The 18,299-nt window shown below is 42.9% G+C and overlaps 4 protein-coding genes across 4 annotated transcripts in view; 3 read left to right on the forward strand and 1 right to left on the reverse strand.

The window, feature by feature from the left end:
- LOC131882383 (basement membrane-specific heparan sulfate proteoglycan core protein-like) overlaps nt 1–251 on the forward strand; it is a gene marked incomplete in the record, with an annotated part of 40,088 nt that extends 39,837 nt beyond the window's left edge. The window contains 1 exon segment of the mRNA XM_059229512.1: nt 52–251. Coding sequence (XP_059085495.1) covers nt 52–187 — 136 coding nt within the window.
- Nucleotides 252–1,034: 783 nt separating this feature from the next.
- LOC131881730 (protein C10-like) lies at nt 1,035–1,905 on the forward strand. The gene is made up of 2 exons (XM_059228678.1): nt 1,035–1,675; nt 1,750–1,905. Exons 1-2 carry the CDS (start codon nt 1,490–1,492, stop codon nt 1,903–1,905), a joined length of 342 nt encoding a protein of 113 aa, XP_059084661.1. The 5' UTR covers nt 1,035–1,489.
- Nucleotides 1,906–1,915: 10 nt separating this feature from the next.
- LOC131881725 (zinc finger protein 628-like) lies at nt 1,916–3,820 on the forward strand. Its single transcript, XM_059228672.1, has 2 exons — nt 1,916–2,663; nt 2,746–3,820. Exons 1-2 carry the CDS (start codon nt 1,916–1,918, stop codon nt 3,678–3,680), a joined length of 1,683 nt encoding a protein of 560 aa, XP_059084655.1. The 3' UTR covers nt 3,681–3,820.
- LOC131881724 (alkaline phosphatase-like) lies at nt 3,812–9,323 on the reverse strand. The gene is made up of 9 exons (XM_059228671.1): nt 9,101–9,323; nt 8,794–9,032; nt 8,109–8,298; nt 7,939–8,049; nt 6,601–6,861; nt 5,491–5,600; nt 4,998–5,220; nt 4,155–4,373; nt 3,812–4,097 (listed from the first exon to the last, which is right to left on the reverse strand). Exons 1-9 carry the CDS (start codon nt 9,189–9,191, stop codon nt 3,856–3,858), a joined length of 1,686 nt encoding a protein of 561 aa, XP_059084654.1. The 5' UTR covers nt 9,192–9,323; the 3' UTR covers nt 3,812–3,855.
- Nucleotides 9,324–18,299: the final 8,976 nt, after the last annotated feature.

Below are 18,299 nucleotides of genomic sequence, written 5' to 3' on the forward strand. Positions count from 1 at the left end.
TCAAGTACCCAAGTTATCACTGTAATCGGGCGATTTGCTTTGCACCCACAGGAATTCGGAGCAAGTGAATGAAATGAGCGTCGTGTCAAAGCATGATTACGAGGACCCCTATACCAAAGCTCTCCGAAAAGAGATGGAGGAATTCGACGAAGACAAATATTTAGAAAGAATGAACCGAGTGGGTTAAAAATGTTGACTCGACATCAATGTTAACGTTTATGTGTTCAATACATTAACTATGTGTGCAACGATATGCTCATTTACTTCGCCATTTGGAGGTTTGGTCGCATGATCGATTTCAGCGTCGAAATACGCATTGATCAATTTCATCACGTACTATTCATTACAGAAAAGTTGGCGGCGCAATTGAGGCCAAGAGAGAAGCAGGGAGGTCACAATATATTGGGAACATGTGGATTAACTCCAACATTTGAGCCAGATCATCCCAGGAGCCTATACATTTTTCTATTGAGTGGCATACACAATACACATCTAACATCTTTCCCAGCAATTGCTTGAAGGTGTGAGCAAATTTCCCATTTGCCATCCCTGACGAGTATGAGCGACGCCAGTTGTAAAAGAAATATTTCCTTAAAAGTGAGGGACCAATGAGAGCAACGTATTCAGCGGCTTCTGCCCGCCAAATCAGCTCAGCCCAACGACGCCCATTGGGCCTCGGTGCTCTCTTTGTTACCTCGTTGGCCAAAACAGCCGAGCCTGCTCAGCTCCTATCTGAACAGGGAGTTTGCAACCTGTTTCTGAAAAAGATCCCTTGGATCAATCAATGGACTAAGAAGCATTCATGTCACATATATTTATTTCAAGCGATATTTAAGAACCTCGACGTCTTCTTTTGCCTTTCATCTGAATCTTAGATCCAGCATGCATGTTCTGAAGAAAACTAGGATGGATGCACACGAGCATCGCGGGTGTTGCCGCCCAAGATGGGTCACTTTTGCTGAGTGAGACAACGTTGCGAGCACAGCTGCTCTTGAGAATAATGCCCCACTGCTCGTGTACGGTACTCACTACCTTGGTTGTTTCCCCTAGCTGGGTAGACCACTCAGGGCAGGAGCCCAGGACTGAAAGAGCCAGTAGGAGGGAATTTAGTGAAGGCTTCCTCAGCTGATGACGCAGTTTTTTTAAGAATTTAATTTAATCCCAAATCCCGTAACACACTGGGTATCTGGACCTTTGGTGAACGGAAAAACATCCGTCAATATGTTGTGCTCCCATGGACCCCACTGCAGGTGGTCGTCAAGGCCTTTGAGTGGTTAGAATTCATTTTGGCGCCTCTTCTAGTGTCAGCTGGGATGTTTAGGAGCCAGGCCGGTTGTGGTGTAGTAGACTTGGAGTGAGGCTCAAATCTTGTGCACGCCACTAAGGAAGGGTCTACTTGAGAAAATCATCTGATTTCTTGGGACATCCCAAAGCCCAGAGTGGGACCGCGTTGTTGTTGTTGTTATTGCTGTTGTTGTTGCATGATGTCATGACTTGGACCATGGCCTTTGAACCCGAGTTCACCCTGGCGGATGCTAAGTCGGCCTTGATTGCTTTGCTCAATGCATTTCAGAGCGCCAAATACCAAACTCAATTGGAGGCACTCCGAGCAGAGGCGGGAGATGATATGATCAAGCAAATGCAGATTGTATTTCCAGTAGTGGCAAAGATACAGGTAGGTCGAAAACAGAGCCGTTAGATTGAGGTTGCTTCCTATTTTCAACTTGGATATCTTATTTTTTTCTTCAGGCTGAAGTGATCCATAGGTACGGATTCTCGGCAGATGGTGAGGGCGTGATCCAGTTCATGCAGCATGTCAAGCTGTACGAAAGAGAGGATCCTGAGATTGCCAGACTGTCATTGCTCGTGAAGTCGCACTCAATTCCGCCCATGGACTCAAGATAGTCCGTGGACAATGAATAATCCAACTTACACCACGCTGTCCTCCCAAACCAATTCCGTGAATTCTCTGGTGGAGTCAGGCAAGCCCACTGAGATGTGGCTCAGTGACGAGCAAGGTCAAGTGTATGTGACGATTGACACTTCTCAGGCTGTGTTCCCAGAGGTGCAAACCACCATGAGCTTCATAGACGTGAAAGACAGTCTCAATTGGGGAAGCCAAAGTTTGCTCCAACCCATAGAACTACCCACTGAGCCCGTGGCCGCCTCAGATGTGCTCAGCACCAAGTTGGACACGCTGGCCCATGCCGCCTCGACCCAACTCCCCATGAATGAGTTACAACCCGTGACGGTTCAGCCCCCACAGAACACGCCCTTGCCCCCATCGAATCTAGTGCAGCTCCCTCAACACCCCGATCCCTCTGTGATAGGTCTGGCTAATGGGATCATTGAGATGAGCACGAGCTCTGGAGCCAATCGTTTGCTCTGCGGGGATTGTTCAGTGGGGTTCGAGTCCGCCGATGTATTTTTCAAGCACTGGCTTGACAACCATTGCAAGTTGGAGAATGATCAGACCTCCAGTAACATGCCCCTTCAGCAATGTCCCACCTGTAAACACATATTCGTGATGGGCACCGCTAAAGCCTTGGAACACAATCAGAGGTGTGGTTTGGACAAAGCCAAGATGAACTCGGCTATCCAAAAGAGGAAACAGCACGAAAACGAAGAAAATGTTCAGCCTACTGTTAAGCTACCCAAAACAGGTAAGATATTGATTGTATTGAAGTGTGTCATTCAGAGTTCATGTGAGAGTCACCTCCAAACGGATTTATTTTTGAATTCTAGCCAAGAGACCTCCCAACGCGGTGTCGTGTGGAACATGCTCTCTTAACCTGAAAACCATTACTTCATTCTTTCTCCATTGGCTGGAGGCTCATGACCAAATCACGGACATTCTGGAGCAGGTTTGGCAATGCGGGGTGTGCATCCCCAGCAAATTGTTCCCGGATGTTGCCGGTCTGAGGGACCATTTTCATCAGGCCAAGCATGTTCCAAGTGATCCCATTCTGCCATGCAGTATCAAAGGCTGTGCGTCCAAATTTGCAGCAGACGAGGGACTCGCCGAGCATTTAAATATGCACTCCCAAGACTCCAATCCCAAGACCCTAAATAGATGTTCCAAGTGTCCCAAGATCTTCCAGAACGGCCTCTTGAATCATTTCTTCTCCGAGCATGCCACTTTATGTGATCTATGTTCATGCCAAGTCCACAAGGAGGAGATGGACGACCATTTGTCTAATTTCCACCGCTTTGAGCGGGTGTGGAATCGTCAGACCAATCTGGAGAAAATTGCAGCCAGTGACGCTCAAATGGGAAAACCAGCCGCACAAGTGACACCCTCCTCCCACACAAGACGACTCGTTGAGAACTCAAGCAGCACCCTTACTGTGATCCCCAGCAACCCTTCAGGGAATCCCATCACTACCCCAACGGATCCCCCATCATCCTTACTCGATTCTGTTGTGAAATCAAGCCAACCTTCGCCATCTACTGCATCAGTTCCGCCACCACCAACCCCTGCTCCTTCCGCAGCCTCGGCGATGAAATGCAAAGCCTGCAGCCTCTTCTTCACCAGCGAAAAGCTCTTGGAGAAGCACTATTTCGCCAATCACGAGTTCAAATGCAAGTTTTGTGATAAAACGATGGACAAAGACGAGTATGGCGATCATCTGCGTGTCCATTTAGCCAGTGAGCGGAAGAGGGGTGTACCCAAGAAATGAAGGCCATAAGAACTAGCCCCTAAATTCAACCATACCTTGTCAACGTCCCCTCCCCTTATCTCTCCCGATTTGTTTTTTTTGGATCCCCAGATTGAACATTATGTTTTGTCATACTCCTAAATATAACAATATACAACAACCGCAAGGCACTTTATTTTCAATGATGCAACCTCGACTACCGAAATGTATGAATTCGGTCTTGAAAAAGTAAAACGACCACGGTAAAGACCGTGAACGTTGAAGGCAGTTGGAGACGAGAAGATTCATTAACATCAATGGACCTCATCTCAATAGCTTTCAAGCGATCCAGGTGTCTGCGACAAGTCTGGTTGTAAGGCCCAGAGCAGATGGCGTAGGCCATGACATGACCAATATAAGACTGCTCATGGGTTGTATGAAAAAAGTAGCTCATGGGACCTACAAAAAAGGCCAAATTAGAGTGGGGACAAATTGAAGAGTCATGTAATTATTTACCCGTTGCCCAAAGACCGACATCATGGCCACTGTGAACTCCACTTCCCATTGGTATTAATGAGGGATGTAAGAAGTCCATGTCATTGGTGTCAGTTTCGGATAAATCTACCCGTTCTCCGTTTTTGTTGAAGGCGTTGACGTATCCAGGACCGTTGGCGTAATTCAAAGCCGTGTAAGGGTATGTGTCCTTCATTCGAAGAGGATCGTTCGGAATAAGTCCTGAGTAAAAAGCGGTTTCAAGAAACCAGAGAATAAGTATCACATGATTTGCTATTTACATGGGTTTCACTTTGATTGAAATGTGGATAATAAGAATCTAAAGAAACGGCTCAGATAAATCTATCCCAAAATAGTGCAAGAGAAAAAGGTCTAATACTCGTACTACTTCGAAGTTAAGTGGTTCATTGGATGAAAAAGTGTCTTGCTTCAACTCTCTTCGCCTCTATTTCACAGAAAATTTATCAAACGACAACTCAAACCCAGGATAATCTGTAGAGGATACCAATGATGTAATTGTTTCAGAGATTCCTCTCCACATCCATTGACTGAGTAACAATCTGATACCGAACACGGCACTTGCAATGATGAACATTCTATTGGCTTTGTTGCTTGGGCATTAGGGACCCAGCATCTGAATTAGGCGCAATTTCGATCGAAAATCATGTCTTAGTCTTTGTGAAATACATGAGGAGATCGATTGTTGATTGACAATTTCTCGACCACGAAAAACAAGACGTCAAAGCCCATTCCCAATCCGACCCCAATCAATGAATTACGTTGAGTTGTGTCCGCGGGCTAAATGAGTGAAAAATGTCCAGCAAGCAATCATTTTCGTGCACTCACCTCCAATTTGATTTCCACGTGGGGGATATCCAGAAATACTGAGTGTGTGTCCATGATCCGCCGTCACAATGACCAGGGTCTCTTCTAGATCAACTTGTTCCAATGTAGCTTCAATGACTTGTTCCAAAACAAGCACCTCAGCCATTGCTCGATTAGCCTGTCCTTCGTGGTGAGCTCGATCGATTTGGCCATTCTCAACCATTAAGAAATATCCCTTGTCATTCTAGAGGAGGGCAGATTTTCAAAATATTTTCCTATTTGCGCTCACATTGTTGTAGGAGAATGACGAGGAACGCTAATCCATCTCCTTAATCTGTCGAGATCTCGAGATCTCGATTACTTTAGTGCAACAAAATGGATCTTGGGCCACTTTACCCAGATCCCAACTCAACTCATTTGCCTTGTTCCCCAAATCTGAGACAGCTTTTCTACAGATACTTGCTTGAGTGGGGCTCCATGTTAAAACAACAAACGAATTAAACTGCGGACTCACGTTTTCGAGTACTTCGATGGCTTTGAGAGTCATCTCCTTCAGTGATGGCTGGCCTGAACTCGAATTGTCGCGTTTGTCTTCGTAATCCATGTGTTTAGGAGCGAAAACCCCTGCAAGTCAATAGAAGTAAAAAAAAAGACTTGTCAGTTTGAATTAAGATTTTGGAAGTCAACTGCTCTTGTTTGATGGGCTCAAAAGGCACGACGGTTTTGGCAACAAGTAGTTACAGAGTCAGTGTCATGATGGACTAACAACAAAAAGCCGAGACATTCTCGTCAAAATGAATGCTCCTTTGCACCTGAAATGACTACCAGAAATGAACGCAAGAAAACACTTTTTCATTTAGAACTCGTCATTGGATGAAAGAAGATACAAGGTATCTGCTGAAAGCTGGTTTACAGACCCATCATTCTTTCCTTATTTTTTAATGAACAGGCAGCCACCCCCACACACAAAAAAAAGAACCAAACATTTTGACTGACACTTTAGTCTTGTATAATTTAGTCTCTATAATCTGCGTATGCCAACAACCTATTGTGCGTACACGATGCATGTCTCGGCACATGCATGTTTGATACCACAACAATTTGCCGAATCCAGACTCCAAGCATTTTTAAAATTTTGAAGAACAGTTCAACACTATATCTTGCTATCAATATTCGTTATTCAAAGCATAGCAATCATTATTATTGTAATTGAAAAAACTAATATTTTTACTTAGTATTGTTGTTTAGTTGTAGTAACTCATTTGAGGTTTCATCATTTTTATTGAATTAGTTAATTAATATGAATAAAGAATAGGATTCTCTTCAAGGCTAATAATCTGTCAAAACAGCTCGTCAAAGCAAAGTAAAAAAATACATGCGGCAGGAATCCTTTTTCAAGAGCAAAACGCTCTTTTCTCTTTATAGCTCCAGAGACAAATCACTTTGATAAATCCTACTTCTGGTTGAATTTACCTTATTGAAGAAAATATGATGGCAAATACTTGGCGTTGCAATTTCGATTCGAGCTCAGAAAAAATAAACAACTCTGACGGTCACGACGTAAACCATTCAATCAGCTAGCACATGGTGCGTATAGCCATGGATAGCAAAGAGTTACTCTTACCCAAGACGTGGTCCAAGTTGTCTTGTTTTTGGATACCAAGCAACGATTCGCGATCACTGACAAATCGATGAGAGGCCTTTTCCTTCTCAAGATGGGACATCCATTCCTGAATGAGATCCCGGCCATCTTGGCGAACACAGCTCCATTTTTCGGGTGGACTGTGGTCCGGGTTTCTCAAAGCTCTATCCCCACCACCAAACATAACATTTGTCTTCAATCCTGGGCTGGAGCCAACCAATTGGCTTCCAATGTCAAGAACGCCTAAAACAGGAACATGGCAGGTTTATCCGGTTGCCCATAACCTAGCTAACATTGAACCAAATGATTGAATCAGCAATAAAACTGGGAAAATTGTAGTTTCCCAAAATAGTTTTAGCACTCGTTTTGACATTCAAAGCCTGGTGGGCAAACTTCACGATCCAAGAATTAAACAAGAAAAGCAAAGTGACTACAAGGCTTTGAGTTTATCTCTGATGGAACTGCAATAAAATTGAATACCAATATTGTTAAGAGAATATATCAGCATGTAGGTGGGGTTAATGATGAATGTTCTTCTGATTGTATTTTTCCCAAGACTTTCAAATAAGGGCAGCTTTACACTACGATGGAAAACCAGGATTAAATCCAGTTAGAAGATTGAGGTGGCACTTGTGCTGCGGTGAGTCCAGCAGATGACTCGAGTCTTTCACTGTACTCAAGTCGAACAAAAAGACTCGTATTGCGAAATTTGAACCAAAGAAATCCGGCATTGAGCCGTTTAGAAAGGACTCGGACTCGAGCCTGGACTCGCCCCAGCACTAGTCCAACTTCCATCCTCAAACCGGATTCATTCCTGGTTTTCCATCGTAGTGTAAGGCCGCCCTAACTCTTTCGGATCTCAATGTCAGAAGAAAAAAAATTACCGCACAATCGTATTTTACATCCCAATATTTGAGACAATGACATGACCGTGAGTCGCAATCAAGATTCATCCATAATTCTACAGTATTTGTTGTGCTCATGCGCCATTTTCGCCGAAATTGAGTGTCTCAAAATTAGTTGATAACATGAAGAAAAAAATAAAATTGGTCTTTTTGGAAAAATGTAACAAAACCTGATCAATACTTGATATTTCACCATTTTACAGCCGTAGCAAGTCACAATTGATAGGCAACGTTTTGAGCACATCTTTGTGTAACAGGTTGGACAATCTAGTGCGTCCACCGTCATTGACTCGTTAACGTCAAAGATATGTGCATCAGTGCCTATCTGTGCAAAAGGAACACATTTTAAGGCGAAACTAATGATCAAGTGAAACGTTCTCCTCTCATCGCGCAACTGGGCTGCATTTAATCTTACCTTCTAAATGATGCTCTGGAATCTTTGCATCACACTCCCAGTAGCGATGGGCAGTGTGGGCATACAATGCCGCTGGCGTCCCATGGGTCAGCCGACTGTTGGTCACCAATCCTGAAATTGGTCAATCGCAATTGAAGATTATTTTGGGGTCTTTCCGTTGCGGAGGTTACCAGTTTTCATGCCCGCTTGTTGAGCCCACGTCAAAATGCTGTCCACCTTCCTGGCCTCCACTTGGGATTGGGGATCTCCGGACTTGATCGAATTGTCGAACCCGAGAGTCTTGAAATTGGTTTTCACCCCCGTGAACATGGCACTAGCGGTCGCTGCGCTATCGGGCACTTGTCGATCCACATTGTAAGTCTATGAATAGCGATTCATCCATCAGATTGAAATGTTGATACATTTTACCACTCCATGCAAATCCGAACAATCAAACAAATTATTGGATGGCCAAAGGAATTGGCAGCGAGATGATACTGTATCACTCAAATGTGTTTTGTTGAAAGATATATGCTGAATTGATGAACTCTTCAAGTATTGAAAACCATTACCGTTATTAATGGACATTTTTTAAAGGTAACACTGGTTTTAGAGAGAGAGAGAGAGAGAGCGTTTGCTGGGCATATTGATAATGGATTCTAAGTCTTTTCGAAATGTGACTTTAATAGCACCAAAACGATCAATACTTGAGGATAATGGAAAAATGAAAATTATTGTCAGAAAGGAATTTAGCCCAATTTTCTAATGCCAACCTTCAAGCCTTTTTCTACTTGAAGACCTCGAATACGACATATTACATGTTTTTAAAGAGACCACAGCCATGTCCAAGCATCAATATTTCAATCACTTTCACACCTTAATCAGACTCAGCGATGGGAATCGCTCCCACAGGAGTTGGGTTTCCTCGCCACTGAAGCCGTACTGCGTCTGGCCTTTCAAGATGCGGGCGGCCGTGACCGTGCTCAAACTCATTCCATCCCCCACGAAAATGATGATGTTTTTCGGCCTTCGAAACTCTCTCTGGCCCAAACTGTAGGCCCAAGCTTCGGCCTTGGCCAACTCCACTTTCCCATGTTCATACCAAAAATCCGCATCTGTCCGAAACCGCAGAGATTGTTCACCATAACTAATGTGTGCTTCTTATAGACAGACCTTTCTTTACCTTCGTTATTGGGCACTGGGAAGATGACGGGGGTGACACGGTCGATTATGACGAAAAACACGGCCAATGCGAGGTACGAGTACGTCTTCATGTTTTCAGTTGTCACATCACTCGCCACTTTTGGGAGAAATTGTCACGTTGTTTGAGCTCTTGAAACTTGAAACGAGTCGTTCAGTGTGGCAAATTGAACTTCAGGGAGCGCGGTTGGCCAAGATTCATTCTTGGGTGTACATTGTGCGAGAGTGCGAGTGAGTAAAGAAAGAGCTCTCACAATAACACCGATTGAAATGGACTCTAGGGAAAAAAGAACGAATGCTCAACGGCGATGATGGATGGATGGATGGCATCATTGACGATAGGCCTTTTGAGTTGCTCTTCTCCCGACAACGTGGGTTTGAACGGTTTGAACCCAAGGCGTTTTGGTCGGCTCGACTAGCCTCTTCCGATTCCTTGGTACAACAGCGAAGATGATTGAAGATCATTTACAACAAGTTATGAAACAGGTAACAAAATTGAGCGTTTGACACAACTTCAATCTGAATTTGTGCTATAGGTCAAGTGGAATTGGAACCAGAATTTAGGAGTGATGATGCATTTCATTCTAGAATCGTTGCCTTATTCTAGCCTCAGAAGTTGACGCTATCTTTTAACTAAAACGATCAAATGTATTATTTATTATCACTACTGTTCAAGGACACAAAATGCATCAAGAGTGATGGCAAAAGGAAAAATAACGGGGAAGGAACTGAAAACAACAACAACAACAAGAATTTAGCGATTAAATTAGCTGCAACCTAAATCAGTTGTATCAAATGAGATTTTTTTTTGAGGATACAATTATCATTGTTGTGATGAATTGCATGTTTTTTAAAATATCTCTCTAACCATTAAAACTAACATTGTCACATGCACAAATTTTATTTAACTCAATGATATACCGCACATTTTTTGTTGCAGTAATTATAAAATAGGGAATCAAGTAGATACCAACAGTCAATCTCTTTTGGGAAGGAGTCAACGGAAGCTCAAGAACAGAAAAATAAATGCAGATTTTGTCAATCACTGAGAGGAGAGCATAGTAAATGGCCCATTCTTTTTGACGTTATTTGCTTCTTTCCTCTTCAATTTCGCAAGTGGCTTATTGAGTGACTGTTGTTTCCGAATAACTTGCCGGATCATTAAAGCCAAGTATTTCGGTTTTCAACAAGCTGAATATCTAGGGGGAATGGAACGAAGTAACTTTCAAACAATAAATTACCGTGCAAATGGCTCGAGACTTCCACAAAAATGTGGCAAATTGGGACTAAATCTTCTTCGAGAAATGATACGTCCTTCAGAAGCAATGGAATGATATATGTGTAGGCAAATAAATATGTGTGTGTATAGGGCATATTGGATATGTCAAAAACAGTGCAATCAAAGAACTATCGATCGATGCAGGAGCTCAAATTCCTTGACATATTGATCATAATACGATTTTGTCTAGTCCCCACATATGAAAGGTTCAAGTTTTCTTGCCTCGGCAAGGCAGTTTGAGGGTAAAGATCAGTCAGATTTGTTGAGGCTTTTATGTTTAAACAGCAATTTTGTCTTCAAAGTACCCTTTAAAGTGTTCAATCGTCTGTAATTGGTTTACTCCATTAATTCCTTTTTTCGAACTTCATTTTACACATGACTGAATGAGAGACTCCCTACAGAGATTACATTTGGTGTAAAGTTATAGGTTAGTCCTTTGAAAAAGATGAACCAAACGAATGCCTTGTACAAGCGCCCCAAACTAGCGACCAAGGCTAGTGTGAGTCCACAGACCCATCAGTTTGCCCTTTTTTGGCAAAAGGCAAGGTTGGACCATGGTGACATAGGCTTACTTGGCCTTAGAAGTGAGTTGTGGAGGGATCTGGCGTCTCTTTTCTATTCAAGGAACCCCAACACATATCAAAGCAAGTTAAACCTGAGGAAATCGACCCTATATCGATAGGCAATTGTAGTCTTTTATGCACTATGTATGTGCGTTCAGGCCAACTGCCGTATGAAAAAGCTAACAACATTGGATTTCGACCACGAATTTTGACGAATATTTTTTCCTTTATACTCAAACTTCTGTAAGTCTGTTGTTATTTGCAAATCCATGACCAAATGTCTCGCTTCTTACCTAGCCAGCACAGGTTCCGAGCACAGTTTAGCTCGGTGTTCCATCTGATTGAGCATATAGAAGAGATCATTGAAGAACAAGTGAGACACGAGTCAGACGATGGTTTTGTCTGTCTCGATTTTGCCGAGGGCTTTACCAAGGTAGCTCATGAAAATTTAGTTAAGAGGCTCCATTTGAACGGGGTCCAAGGCAAGATTCTCACTTGGTTAAGAAGTTTGATTTGTAGTAGGAGGCAATTTGTTTAGGTAGAGGGTACCTTAGTGTCATACATGATGTCAAGTCGGGTGTTCTTTAGGGCTCCATTTTGGGTCCTCTCCATTTAATCATCTTCATTGCTCCGCTTGAGAACCCTAGTAGCCGTAATGTCGGCAATATCTCTTCTTCTGCTGCTGATACAAAATTACTATGTCATAGAAATGGTCAAGATTTCAGTCGTCTTGCACGGGTGCTAAATTAAATCCATTCTTGGGTTGCTAAGAGTGGCATTGAAAGAAATGAAATTCCGCTCAATGGCATTTGGGTCAACGCCATCAAACACTCCGCTCGAAGATAATGAAGGTATGAATGTTGAGGAAGTCTAATCCATGAAGGATTTAGGTGTTATCCTCCAAGATGATGGAAATTTCAAAGAGCATATCCACTTCAAAGTTGGCAAGGCTTTTCATACATATGGTTGGATACCATCGTTAATTTGTCTTTATTATTGCAGTCCCTCCTAAATACAGTGGAGCTCTAATTTCTTCGATTGGGCATAAAATCCCAAGGAAATTATGTTACACTGGAAACTGATTGAGGATGTTGGAAATTTTCATCGATGACGAATCACCGAAGGCTGCAGCAGTACCCTCAACTGTTGTGTCAGGTATGAATCCATTTTTGTCCAAGGACTTGCCCGTTTCATGATTAGACACGGCAATGACTACCTTTGGGGAACATCCAACACCTGAAATCACCACTGCATTGAGGGTCGAATCCGAATTCTGCCCGACTTGATGGAAGTGGAATACTGGTGCGAAATGACCGTTTTGAGGTATATAGAGAAAAGGGTTTACCTGGATTTTCAGGGGTTAGAAACACATGGTTCGACTGGATCATCTAACCGCCACACACAAGAGATTGATTTGATTCCAATAATGAAAAAAACTAGCCTTTGCGATATGCCTCGGACCAGGGATCAAAATGGGGAATGGTTCTATGTCACCTTGATTCATGTACTAGGCTAGAAGATTTGTTTCAATTTCAGATAATCCACCGGGAATTTGAACTCCGTTCGTTCCTGGGGAACATAATGAAGAGGCCAAACACAGCTATTGCAAGTTTTATAGAGAAAATTGGCAATCGGATCGGCATATTCAAGAGCGAATTCGTAACACTGTCATTCTCTTGTTTAAAATGCTCATTAAGGCCAAATGGTGTCAGTTAGCGAGTGCCTATATGCCTGACTTTGTTAGGAGTTTTATTGAGCCTAAATCGCAGATGATTGACGAGAGTGTCTTTCATTGAATGCATGTGATCAATTCGACAAATACGCACATGTTTGAAAGGATTATGAGACACAATTTCCAGTTGCGAGAATTATTGACTGGAAGATGGTCTTAATGGTAACTTTTAGATACAAAAGGTGCTTCTTTTACGGGATGAAAGAAGGGAATATTGTGATCAAAATGGAACTTCAATTTGGATACTAAAAATATTCATCAATTGTCTGATCGGCAAATGAGTCAGAATTGGCAGATCTGACCGGTCCTTGAATATAAGGTTGATCAGGGATTTGAGACAAAACCTTGCCCAGGTCTGACTTAAATCCTCCTACAGCATCAATACCTGCATACTCCCTACGAATATTTGAGGGCAGCAAATTGAACAATGAAGGAGCCCGAGAAAGAACGGAGGTGCGCGATCTAACTAGCATGGATTCTCAAGGGCTTGAAGATGCTCTCAAAACGTACGTCAAGCCTCTACGGTCACAAGCTTTGACCCCAAATTCTGGATTTTGACAAAGCTCATGAATACTTTTGCAAAGGTGCACTATCAGATACCTTTCGTACCTTCCTTGGATGCCATTCAGTCCTAACCTTTGTAGCCTCTCCCAATACGAGAGATTTCTCATAGCTCCGTTGTTTGTTTCTGGTGAAACATCTTTGGACCTGCTTGACGTTTTACACACCTGCTGGACTAAATGGAGCCCAACGAAAATAGATAAGTTTTTCGTTTCGAAGTGCTGGGACTTCCATTCCCAGTTGCTGTAAGGAAGTCTGCACAAAAAGAGAAAAAAAAGTGGTATGCTAGTCTTGAAGTTTAAAGCATACTTGACTACCAGACTTTTTCAAGTGTTTTATTTGATGATAGCAAATATACCAAATATCTTACAGTCAAGATTATAACTTGCTAGCCTAACATATACGGATCACTCTTGATAAGTATGAATCTCTATGGAAGTGCGCCAAGAACCCATTGAATAAGACGAGGATTGTCTATTTCTCGCTCTACGGCCCATCAGTGTTTTATCAAAACTAACCATCTAACTTCAGCTCAATTATCGTATATGTTGAAAATGATAAAAGTCAAAAGACAAAAGGCAAAAAGAGAAGGTTTTGATTAATAATAACCCTTTCAAAGGCAACACAATATTTTGAACAAGTTCTGAATCTTATAATTTAGGGTACTAGTGTATCCGCGTGGCCCTTGGGGGAGCATGAACGAGGAAAAAAATCATCTCCACAGGGTCGGATGGCCACCTTTTGATTGTTGGGGATTCCATGCCCATTAGAGTTAGAGGAGCTCCCGGATCCCCTAAAAATTCTCGGCGTCCTCGTTCACAATAGGTGGTTCATGGCGGGGCGTTGAACAGTGATGAGCAAGACGTTTTCGGATACAAAGCCTTGGACTGGTTGATAGATGAATGTCGTGAACAATTTCATTAGTTGACAAACATTCATTTTCTTTGCAACCAAAGGGACTCTAGAAAAAGCGAAACTTAGATAGGTCTCCATCACGTGTGTCATATTTTGAAAATTTGCGTTTTATTTGGAAACATCTTGGCAAAACGGAATTATGATTGTGCACAAAAATAAAGCATTCATTGGATGTGCACATTAAGGTGCTTAGCCGGATCAGGGATGAGGTTCGGAGTGCGAAGATTATTCTGGATCTGGGAGACCCCGACAACGTGGGTTTTGGGAATCCCTGGGGAACACTCTGTTGCGGCAACATCTATGCGACGTTTTGTCAAACACAAATGGTCCACAACAATCGGCATTGGCAGGATCAATATTATCCAAGGGTCGAGCCTGTCCAGCACAACAAGCCTCAGTTTCCGCATTGAAAAGTCTGGGAAAGAAGCGATCAACTCCATTGACCGTGTTCTTGCAACAAGAAAGGCTGTCGGGATCCAGTCCCGGGGGAATGGCGACTAGTAGATCCCCACAACACTTGAACTCCGTAACATCAAAGATGGTGTTGGCCCGACCGCAGCATGAATTGATCGTCTCATCTAATACCCTACCTCCACAGCAAACCTCACCTTCTTCCAAGACGTTGTCATTGCAGCATTGCTTTTCTTCGGGGTTGATAACTGTGCCTCCGCAACATTCTTCTTCAGCTGGATTAAAACCTTGAGCTCCACAGCATTGCAAGGCAAATGGAAATGGGATTTCATCGCAGCAAATCCCTTGGCCCAGTGCTACCGGATCACAACAATCAACATTTGTTGCGTCAACGCCATCCGGAAGAACCACTTTTGCATTATTGCAACATAGCTCTGTTGCATTATTAATGACCTCAGTTCCACAACATTCGGCGTTCATTGAATCCACGGTTCCCAATGAAGTGGAAGTTTCGTTGCAGCAAACACTTTTGCTTGAATCAATAGCTTCAGCACCACAACATCCCGCGTTTGCCTCTTCAGTACCGTCAGGAAACGTTGCTGCCATTTCATTGCAACAAAGTGTTTTTGTCTTATCAATAGCTTCATCACCACAACATTCCGCATTTGCAGCATTAATGTCGCTGGGAATATCAATTGGCATGTTATTGCAGCAAATCTGTTTTGTCTTATCAATAACTGCAGTTTCACAACATTCCGCATTTCCGGCATCAATATCGCCGAGAATATCAACTGGCATGCCATTGCAACAAATCTCTTTTGTCTTATCAATAACTGCAGTTTCACAACATTCCGCATTTCCGGCATCAATATCGCCGAGAATATCAACTGGCATGCCATTGCAACATAATTGATCGTTTATGTCAAAGGACGTGAATGTTTGGTTATCCTGTAAGCAACAACCTGGAAAACTGTTATCATCGGAAATTGAGACAAGCGTGTTGCGGCAACACGTATTTTCGCTTGTGTCAAAGGATTGTCCATCACAGCAAGATTGATTGGATTCAATTGCATTTCCATTGCAACACTGTTGGCCATTGCCAATTGCCTCATCGCCACAACAAGCAGAATTAGGGGGTGGATCAGTGATAACATTTCCATTGCAACACAACCCTCCTTCGCCCAAATTGACAAAAGACTCTCCGCAGCAAACCATTTCCAATGGTTTTTCTTGAACCATCCCACCACAACAAGCAAGGTCCTGGCCACCTTCAAATGATGAAGAAACCTCACCACTGCAACAGATCTCGGTGAATACATTAAATGGAGTGAATGGACTCCCTCCACCTTCAGGCATGCAGCAAGCCTGAAATTGTGTGGGATCGATCAAGGATGATCCACATGGGATTTGAATGGCCTCCGTTCCCAGGAACAGATGAAAGAGGCCAAGGAGAATAATTGGGAGTAGCATTGCCATGTTCGAGGCAACTCAAACTGATAGTGATGCCTATCCCCTGTTAGTGCACGAATTTATACAAAGCAAATGGTGTCAGATAAAGACCAATTGCTTTGGAATTGATGAGCTATATTGAGGAGAAATCACAAATGTTTGATTGGAGCGCCTTCCATCAAATGCATGTGATCAATTTGGACCAAATTGCGTTCAACCGTGTTGTCTGACACAATTTCCAGTTGTAAGAATTATGATGTCAGACAAAACTTAGTAGATCATGTGTTCGAGTGAAGTGCAAAAGTGTGCAAAAGCGAAATAGCGCTTAGATATACTCATCTTGATTCAAGAACTCCAACTCCTAAATGGGACATACAAGAAAATCAAGACAAGTGCTTATTACGAGACAGAACAAAGCTATTTCCTTTAGATAAGCAAATACCGTCATCGCTTTAAGATGAGTGGAGCGCTCGAGTTAGAGTCACTCTAGCATTCTATGTGCTATAGCGGGTTCTAGCTCGAACTTGGATGTAGGGTTAATCTGGAATATTTCTGAAAATTTTGTCCGAATCTGACTTGAAAGATGCTACTGGATGACCAAACATGCACTTATTTCAGGAACATAGCAGGGGGCGAACTAAACAATGAAGGAGCCCTAGTAAGCGGAAAAGAGGACTTTATTGTTCAAACTAGGCTGGATTTTTGGGGGGGGTTTGAATTTGCTCTTAAAACGCACATTAAGCCTCTACAGTCACTAAAACTGACCCTCTAACCTGGATTGGGACAAAGGCTCACGGATACTCTTGAAATTGTATAATATCAGATACCGTTCGTACCTTCTCTGACTAGTGAACAATCCCAATGTCTTTTGTTTCTACAAAGCCGAAAGACCTCTGATTAGCCATAACTAATTACTAATTTGATGTTCCGGGTGAAACATTTTTGAACCTGTTCGACTTTTCCCAAACCGACTGAGCTCATTGGAGGCCAAATGGGTGAAACATTATCACTTTGTTTCTGAAAAGTCAACCTACCGCACAGACCAGATTTCCTCTTGGGTCCATTCGGGACTTCGGAGGGGTTTCAGCCCCTGATCGTCTGCTTCTGATACGAGGAAAGATGACTCAGGCCAACGTGCGGATGTTCCTAAAGAGCAGCCAGATCCGACACACCGGCTTCCAACATTTCATATTTCGCCTTCACAGTAGACAGGGACGGAAGCTCAAGGCATTTCAGTTCGCGTTGAAGACTTTGATTTTTCGGCCAGTGGTGTAGAGTGGGAGGCTAGTCCGGATGGATTTCCCATCTCAAAATCGACATCTCAGTCGTTCGAAAAGCTGGAGGAGTTTGCGATCTCAATTTCTCCCAGCATGTTGGTGTAGCCACCACAGCGAATAACGTTCTGGACTTGGTCTTTTCCAATGACCCTGAGCTGATCCAGTAGATCCATGTGACACCTAGTAATCTGTCAGATCATCATGTTCTGGAGACAGGTTCGACCATTACTCAAAAGCCGGCGTGCTCTAGAGTAAAACCGGCCAAAAAGGTCTGTCTGGCTAAATTTAAGTTCAAAGATGAACATTCGCTGTTGATTAAAGAAAGATTATAAGAACTGGACCTCGCTTCAATTTTGAAACAGGAATCGTCAATAGATGCAGCCATTGTTAGATTAGTTTCAGTTTTTGAAGAAGTTTGCTCCAGTCCAGTAATCTCTTAATTCGTTTCCAAGAAAGGGACAAGGAAAAAAATTCCAATTAATAGGAAAACTTTGCTCGAAAAGAGTTGCAAACTAGCAAAAAGGCTGAAGAGCACTTCGAATCCAGTAATTGTGGGTAGTCTCCAACAAAACTTGGACGCAGTTCAGGGTAAGATTAGGGTCTCCATCGAAAATGACCAGTTGCAAACTGAGAGTAAGGTGGTTCAGGAGGTCAGGTCGAATCTAAAGGCCTTTTTCTCTTATGCGAACTCTAAGAGAAAACTGAAACACTCTGTTAATGGCTTCCCCATCAACCTCAAAAGGCCCAACAATGTAGAGACTATGCATATGGCTAACATGCTTTGAGGTCAGTTCTCCAATGTATTTTCAACCCCTCTGAGTTCAGAAGCAACAGCTCATTGCCCTGAAGATGAGTCTGTTGAGATTGACAAGGTTAGTCAAGTTGAGCGTTTAGATGAGCTTGTAGTCACAGATCAAGATGCTTTAGAGGCCATAAGGGACTTGAGGCTTTCGAGCTCTCCTGGTCCTGATGGCGTGACATCTCAGTTTCTGATG

This window comes from Tigriopus californicus, chromosome 6 (genome assembly GCF_007210705.1).
Source record: "Tigriopus californicus strain San Diego chromosome 6, Tcal_SD_v2.1, whole genome shotgun sequence".
Classification (NCBI taxonomy): Eukaryota; Metazoa; Arthropoda; class Copepoda; order Harpacticoida; family Harpacticidae; genus Tigriopus; species Tigriopus californicus.

What these genes read in the sequence shown, in the direction of transcription:
- LOC131881730 (XM_059228678.1), top strand. Translation starts at nt 1,490, where the DNA reads ATGACTTGGACCATGGCCTTTGAACCCGAGTTCACCCTGGCGGATGCT. An exon ending in CAGTAGTGGCAAAGATACAG is followed by an intron (nt 1,676 to 1,749) that starts GTAGGTCGAAAA and finishes TTTTTTCTTCAG; the next exon opens with GCTGAAGTGATCCATAGGTA.
- LOC131881725 (XM_059228672.1), top strand. Translation starts at nt 1,916, where the DNA reads ATGAATAATCCAACTTACACCACGCTGTCCTCCCAAACCAATTCCGTG. An exon ending in TGTTAAGCTACCCAAAACAG is followed by an intron (nt 2,664 to 2,745) that starts GTAAGATATTGA and finishes TTTGAATTCTAG; the next exon opens with CCAAGAGACCTCCCAACGCG.
- LOC131881724 (XM_059228671.1), bottom strand. Translation starts at nt 9,191, where the DNA reads ATGAAGACGTACTCGTACCTCGCATTGGCCGTGTTTTTCGTCATAATC. An exon ending in CCATCGAAGTACTCGAAAAC is followed by an intron (nt 5,221 to 5,490) that starts GTGAGTCCGCAG and finishes GCCCTCCTCTAG; the next exon opens with AATGACAAGGGATATTTCTT. An exon ending in ACGTGGAAATCAAATTGGAG is followed by an intron (nt 4,374 to 4,997) that starts GTGAGTGCACGA and finishes CTTTTTACTCAG; the next exon opens with GACTTATTCCGAACGATCCT.